General features: G+C 33.5%; 1 protein-coding gene across 4 annotated transcripts; it reads left to right on the forward strand.

The window, feature by feature from the left end:
• The first annotated feature begins 953 nt into the window (after nt 1-953).
• Nucleotides 954-5357, forward strand: LOC132278539 (transcription factor bHLH74). Of its 4 annotated transcripts, XM_059780349.1 has the most exons (9): nt 955-1294; nt 2407-2972; nt 3091-3306; nt 3402-3467; nt 3581-3649; nt 4222-4293; nt 4403-4546; nt 4691-4772; nt 4896-5357. In XM_059780349.1, the coding sequence occupies exons 2-9, from the start codon at nt 2442-2444 to the stop codon at nt 4916-4918; spliced, it is 1203 nt and encodes a 400-aa protein (XP_059636332.1). In that variant the 5' UTR covers nt 955-1294; nt 2407-2441; the 3' UTR covers nt 4919-5357. The 4 variants fall into 4 exon arrangements, with proteins under 4 accessions (XP_059636330.1, XP_059636333.1, XP_059636332.1 ...); XM_059780347.1 differs by having other exon boundaries at nt 954-2972; nt 4481-4546; XM_059780346.1 differs by having other exon boundaries at nt 955-2972.
• Nucleotides 5358-8087: the final 2730 nt, after the last annotated feature.

The following is an 8087-nucleotide window of genomic DNA, read 5'->3' on the forward strand; positions in this document are numbered from 1 at the left end:
GTCTAACGATGTTGGCCCTCACAGCACATCTCAAGTCAATTCTGTGTTAGCACACAATCATTAATTTTAGAATAGCCAAACAGGCTTTATTATTTCCTAATTACCTTTCAAATCTCCAACTAAAAAAAAATAATGAAAACAACATAGATCTCGAATCTAATGCTCCAGCCAATCCCAACCTGAAACGTACCCATAAGAATGATTTGGTGTGAGTACCCACATTGATAAGTTTGGTGTTGCCATCTCAATCATCAGCTATCAAGCCTATCAACATCTCCATTCTCATTGCCATTTTGACTGTACAACACCAATTCATGTGGTTCCCTCTACTCTCTACCACATCACAGATCAAATCACTCAGTCCTATCAATGCTGGCATAGAATAAATTCAATGATGATGACACATTTTTGTAGTGTGCACTGTTTCACACTAGATCATTCATTAGTACTTGTTTGGGAGCAAATTAGCCGTTAATTTCGGAATAACTTGTAATTCCAGCAAGATCACAACCGGACTAGGTGTTGACCATATGATATTTGGTTTGACCAGGTTGGTTGTTGAGACTATATATATATATAAATATATACATGCAGCCTATGCACCTACAGCTGGAAACAAGTACAAGGACAAGAAGGTAAATATATGATGAGATTCCATTATTCCTTTGTGTTGAGAGGGCCAAAGCTCCAAAGTAAAAGAAAAAGATTGCACTGACAAATTACTAAAAAACAAAAAACCAGAAAATAGAGAAACTATAGTGTAGTCCGCAATTGTAGCATTGTCTTTTACTTGAACAATCTGAACCATACACTTGGCAATTGACCCAAACTTAGACCAGTCAATGATTTGGTGGTGCCACAGTTTGCATCATGATGGACAATGGTGGCTCATGGAGAGTGATGGAGTTTAGATGCATAATGGGTGCTTCTCAAAAGAATTGTTGGGTTAGTTGGCACTGAGAAAAATGAGTGTGCAACAGCAAAGAGAGGTCTGGTAGAATAGTTGGCAAATGTGTCAGTAAAAAAAGGATATCAAGCAAGCAGGCAAGCTTGGGCTTGAAGAGAAGAACCTCTCCTATCAATTATGATATGTATATATTTATACATACACATAAAAGAATATAAAGTATACATTTATGTATTATATACACATATGATAAAAAAAGAAATTACAAGGAGTGAAGTATGGGGGAAAAGGAAAAGATTAGGTTCTGAAATAATTTACCAGCAAGAGCAGTTGGTAGTAGTTAGTATGTCTTTTAAAATCATACATGTCAGCTGCTAGCTTGGGCAAGTAAGCAAACTCTCTCTCTCTTTCTTTTTCTCTCACTTCATATCTCTAGCATCCTAGTTCTCTAAATTGGATTTGCTCTCCAATAGTTGGAATATGATCTCTAGCATACAGTTCTGTTTTTGAAAGTACCCAGTTAGTGATTTTGGTTTCTCTGTGGAAATTAAGCAAGCATTTGATACTCCTAATTTTGGGGCACTGTTCTGAGACCTACCCATTTCAGTTTATATACAATTCAAGTAGAATTTGATGCTTTTTTTTTTTTTTTTTTTGTCATTTTTGGGTACCCATCTGAGAGTATCTGAAAAGGGTCTCTATGACTGCCCTTTTTCTGGGTTCTTGTGGGGTTGTTAGGTGTTGATTCAAAGCTTCAACAACTGGTATATTTCCATATTAGGGCTTCTTTAGACTCCATTTCCTTTCCACTTTTACAGTCTGAAGCTTGAAAATTATGTCATCATTTGTTCCCAATTGAAGATATTCAAGCCTGTGTATTGGATCAAATTAATGGTTATCTGGGTGGAGGATGTAAAATTTATTAATTTCTGCTATCTATGAGTGATAAGAGGGGAAAAAAAAAGGGAATCTGCTTTCTTTTTAATGGTCTGGTGAGCTGTTACTTGTTCATTTTTCTTCTTTGTCTACTTTATGCTCTGAAAGGTTCAGACTTTCTTGTCTCAAGGAACTACTTTTTCTACATTGGAGTAGACTTGATCCTAGGGTTTTTGAAAGCAGAAGTAGCTGATGCTGTGTAGATTTTATGCCTGCTACACTGGATTTCCCCTTTTCCTTTGTGTCCATGGGATGCTTCAGTGACAGATTTCTTTTGCTTTAACCCCCTCCTCAGTCCTATAAAGCTGCCAAGGTTATTTTGTTCCTTGTTGAGTCCTGCAAGAAATTACCAAGTATTTTTGGTCAAACCGTGCTTTTACTTATATTTTTCCTTCTGTTATTAGATAAGTATTTATTTCTGGTTTGGAGTAGTAACTGTTGAATTGGGTTTTCTCTTTTCAGTCTAGGTTGAGTTCTATAGGTCCTAGAGGTTTTTTTTTTTTTCATTTGTGTTCAGAACATGGGTACTGAGGATCATGGTGATATGCGGCTTCAACACACAGGTGGTGATGCTAATTTGAATTGCCCATCTTCTGGGATGAGCACAAATCCACTGTCTGACAAGGTTGCAGGAATGGCAATGAGTTCAGGGTCCATGTTTAAATCTTCAAATAGAGCAGACCCTTTCTTTGGTTCTGGTTGGGATCCACTTGTTTCATTGAATCAGAGTGAGAATTTTGGAGGTTCTTCAATGGTTTCTCACAATGAGTTTACCAATTCTTCTTATCCTCTTGGTCAGGCAATGAGTAGCACTTCCCACCTAGTTCAATATCCTCCTGTTTCTGGTCTTGTTGAGCCCGTGTCAAAGCTTCCATGTTTTGGAAGTGGAAATTTCTCAGAAATGGTTGGTTCTTTTGGCTTAGCTGAGAGTCTCCAGATTGCTAATACTGGCTGTCCTTCAAATTATCCTCCAAACATGGAGGTTGGCAATGAAAAGACATGGAAAAATGTGGCATATTCTCAGGAGGATTGCCAAATTTCAGATGATGGGTCCGTGGGAGCTTCACATAATGGAAAGAGGAAAAAAAGAGCACTGGAAATCCATTCTCCATTGAATCCCAACAATAAGGTAATTTTTTATTATTTTTTTCAATTTTTATTGATATATATGTTAAGTAATAAAGTTCATCTCCCCTTTGATTATGTGTCAATACCAATCTTGGTAAATTGTTTGTCATCATCCATAGAGTGTTGAAGGGGAGCAAGCAAAGGATCTTTCTGGGGACAGTTCTGAAGAGAAGAAACACAAAATTGAACAAAATAATACCGCAAATTTCCGCGGTAAGCAAATGGGTAAACAAGCTAAAGATAATTCCAACAATGGAGAAGTTCAGAAAGAAAATTACATTCATGTGAGAGCCAGACGCGGGCAAGCCACGAACAGTCACAGCCTCGCAGAAAGGGTGCCCTCTTGCTACAATGGATCACATATTATGAAAAAATCATTTGACTGTTGTTTTTGTATCTTAATAAACTCGGAAATCTTTTCCGCTTGCAGGTAAGAAGAGAAAGGATTAGCGAGAGAATGAGATTGCTTCAAGAACTGGTACCAGGATGCAATAAGGTAAGTTGAGAAGGCCAAACTTTTTTCATTTTGTTTCTTGCTTTGATTCTTTATTGTTTTGGACTCATTCTTGCTGTGATTGTTGATCACTTCGATGTTGTTTACTATTACAGATTACCGGGAAGGCAGTGATGCTTGATGAGATTATCAACTATGTGCAGTCACTGCAACAGCAGGTTGAGGTATGCTATTATGCAACTCTGGACAAGGCATTAGTTCTTTAGTTGTTATTAAAGAATTTTATGCCAAAAGCAATTTTCATTAATCACACAAAATAGAATTGGAGCTCGTGAAGGAGTACATATAATATAAATTTGACATCTATTCAAGATGGGATGATTTTGCCTTTTCGCAAGGAGTCTTGGCTTATAAAAGAACATTATGTCATGATCTTTCTGGTTTATATGCTTTTGAATTCCTCAATGAAAGCCAATGTGATCCATACATACAGGGTTTCCCCAATTCCTATGTTGCTTATGATACACACTCACCCATGCTTTTCTTGTCATGTTGCTACTACAAATTGGTTATGTATTGATACAAGCTCGCACAGTTGTTAGTTTTCAGTAATACATGGGCAAATTTTCTCTTTATAATTGTCCAAAATACACCAAATTTTAGAAAATCTCTAATCATCTGTTCTTCTATGTAACCTTAACTGATATAAATTAAGTGATCCGATAATCAAGTTCCAAAATGTTCAGTAATTCAGTGACATTATACTTCGTTTCTGTTTTTTTTTTCCTTCTTGCAGTTTCTGTCAATGAAACTTGCCACAGTCAATCCAGAACTGAACATTGATATTGAACGGATTATGTCTAAAGATGTAAGTTAAGGTTGCACAATGCTAAAATAAATGTAGAAATAGATAGATTTCATTTTCTTTTGCTCTTTTCGAATAATTTGAACTTTATCTTAGTTTCCCTTCTGCATAGATTCTCCATTCGCGAAGTAGGGTTGCACCTATTCTTGGATTTGGTCCTGGATTTAGCTCATCTCATCCTTACCCACAGGGAATACCACAGGGGACCTTGCCGGGAATCCCAAGTACAAATCCTCCATTTCATTCTATGCCTCAGGTAACTAAAGCATCTCCTTATTAACCCCCACCCACACATACGCACACACACTCAGTCAAAAGAAAGAAGCTTTAACTGACTGTTTTAGTCTCACTCTTTTCTTTCCTAGAGCTTTTGACATAAAACGTTTTCTTGTTCATACAGAATGTATGGGACAATGAATTCCAAAGTCTCCTTCAAATGGGATTTGATTCTAACCTGGGAATCAACAATATGGGACTAAATGGTAATTGCAAGGAGTTTATTTAATATAACTGCCAATCTTTTTCTCTCTTTTTTTTTTTTTTTCTTTTTCTTTTTTTTCCTCCTAATATTTCTAATTCGAGCATTGATTGATTATGTTGACCAGGGCTTTCAAAATTGGAGCCATAAGAAGTATCAGAAAAGATGGAAGTGTTAATTTCCTTGTAACAGAGAATTTAAAATCCCTAGTTTGACTGCTCATTTCATTCCAACAAAGGAAAAGAAAAAGAAAAAGAAAGAGAAAGCAAAAGCATATTGTTCTTGAGAGTTGTATAGGTTCTCAGTTCCTAACTGTTTGTTCTTCGAATTTTAGCAGAAGAAGATGACTTTATTAGATTTACATACCATGTATATTCAGACAGCAAAAACTGAGACTTTGATCAGTTAAAGATGGTTGTGTCCATTGGTGTTGTAGATTGGTGGGATTATGATGTGTGAAGGTCTTGGAGGAAGAAACTGTTCAAAAAACAAAAAAAATTCTTGTAGATGGGGAGGAGAGATTGTTATTTGATTGCTGCAAAAACAAACTCTATTTTGTTACAATAAATTGCCATTTTGAGTTTCTCCACCTTTGTGTCTATCTGTAATTCTTTGTTGCTTTATTTTGTTGTGTTTTAATATTAGAATGATGCAAAAGGAGTGGCTCTGTATTTGAAAACTTCTTAAGAAGATGGGGATATAAATTTATTGAATTGAAAATGTATTAGTCAAATTAAAATAGATTTGAATATCTGTTGACATGTGAAAAGTAAGTATGGGTATGAGTTGAAGTCTTGTTTGGGCCTCTCTTAAATTGATAAATTGGCTAGTTATAAAATAAAAGTAAAATAGATTTTCAATGTCAGTACACTTAATTTCCTTGAATTTTGTCAATATTACATATAGAGCTTTTTAATTTTCATAATTCAATATAAATTAGATTGGATGATTTTTTTAAAATCAAAGCCTAACCAAATAATGTGCAATGTATGCTTCGTTTGGTTGGAGGGATGAAAAAATGGATGGAATAGAGAAGTGAAGGAATGGATGAGGCATCCCAGAGAAGAAAAGGTGTTTGATGGAATGACTAGAGTATAAAGGATGAATGTGGTGACACATTTTTTTTTTGGTTGGAAGGAAGGGGAAAAAAGAATTTTATATTGTTTTTACTAATGTATCCTAATTATATAAAATTATAAAAATTATATATCCATTCTAAATTATGCAATAATAAGGTTAAAAATGAAAATTAGCAATTTGTTAGTTATAATTATCCTCCTTTCTCTCTCATCTGCTTCCCAATTTTGGGCAAATAGAATATTAGAGAGGAAGGAGGGATGAACCATTGCTCCTTCCTTCGGCCCTCTTTTCTTTTCTCTTCAGTCAAATATAATATTTTTATATTTTTATTTATTTCTTTTCTCATCCATCACTCCTCAATCATTCCCTCAAACAAAGGGTAGCATAAGTTTTTAAAGTCGGTTTAAAATCAAGTTAGATTCTTATTAACCTCTATTACACCTAGAAGTGGCAAATTACAACATGATATGACACAACAACACAATACGAATTAAAAAGGTTTGGATTTGGCATAAACGGGTTTGGGTCATAAAAAGGTCGAGATATGATTAACCTGTTTACTTAATCGGGTTAGGGTTGAGGGGTTCAACCCGTGTAACCCGTTTATGACTAATTTAACTCAATATGTTATAATCATGAATATGATATATGTAATATGTTACTTGTTTAAGCTCAATTACTATGTATAGTTAAGTCATTTCAATATAAATCTTGTCCGTTGCCTTATAATTTTTCTTTTTATTTTGAATATTTGAGTTAATTATGATAATTATTTCTATTATTTAGTATTTGATAAAATATTGAATGTCTCGTTTTGATAAACAGATCATTAAATGGGTTAACATGTTTATCTATTTAATAAACGAATTGAATTAATATTTAAATTTTTTGATACAATTATTAAATAAATTAGATTTAAATTTACATATTTAGTATGATACTTTTATTTCGACACGACACAGATATATCTTGCGATCGTGGGAATTTAAACCCAAACCCGATAGAACAAAGGTGAACCGGTGACTTCATCTTCAGGATGTCTGTAAATAAGTTTACAAACTCCACTTCTAGCTTATTTCTTTCTCTATCATGTGTTTCAAATTTTGAAACCAACAACTGGCCCAAGCCCAATTGATTTTTTAACTCACAAAAGTAATTTGATCTCCAGTTCTCAAACAATACATGAACATTTGTTTAAAAAAAAATAATTCTTGTTGAAATCACAATCTATTGATTTACGTACGGAATAAATAAATCAATCAATCAAAAAAACGAAAGATCTTATTAATTCATCCACTACCAAAGAAAGAAAAAATTATTAGACTTTTATAATGCTCTCAAGTGTAAGTATGTTGCAAAGAATTTTATACTCAGTAAGTCTGAGGTTGAACCGTAAAAAAAAGGGAAAACAACGATTTATGTAAAAGTAAAAATATATATATTTTAAAAAGGATTTGAAAATTTAATGATTGGATAACAGAGAATTGATTTTGAGTAAAAACAATATTTTGAAAATACTAAGGTTTCATATATTCATACATAACAAATTCATGATTTTGCTAATGATTTTATTTTATAACTCAAATGAGACTCGAACGAAGGATGACCTCAACGGAAAGATATTGAAAGTTTTTGTATTGAAAATAACATTCCTTAAAAGATGAATTCATAAAATTGATTGATTCATAACTTGACAAAACTACTAATTTGATTCGCAAGGAACCCTATGCATTTACGGTACAAAAAGTTAACGATAAATCAAAGAATTATACTAAGCATTCATCATGGCCGGAAACAACTATGAATCAAAGATTTTTTTAAACTTACATTAATACCATAGATAATCGTTAAGCAAACACCATATCAATGTTGCGACTTCAATCCTAAACTTAGCAAAAAGTTTAACAACACATAAAAGAAAATTAATAATAATAATAAATGATAATCTCTTTTGGATTATATAAAGATGTTGTAGGGTTTTCTCCAACAAAAAATAAAAAAAAAAAATGAAATTTCGGAAAATAAAATTTACCAAAGTCAGCCTTCTATATTTTCGACAACTTGCAGCCAAATTTTGACCCACTTAGAGTGCTTTTCACGAACTTATTGTGAAATACAAATATGAAGAGATATAACTCTTATTAGTTATTTTTAGAGTAGTTGAATTTGCACAATTCTTTATCGGAGTCAAAAGTTATGATTAAAACACTGAGACTGTTGCAGAACTTTCTTTCCAATT

This window comes from Cornus florida, unplaced genomic scaffold, assembly GCF_030987335.1.
Source record: "Cornus florida cultivar Cherokee Brave unplaced genomic scaffold, ASM3098733v1 CherokeeBrave_3.0.0_Hap2_Chr10, whole genome shotgun sequence".
Classification (NCBI taxonomy): Eukaryota; Viridiplantae; Streptophyta; class Magnoliopsida; order Cornales; family Cornaceae; genus Cornus; species Cornus florida.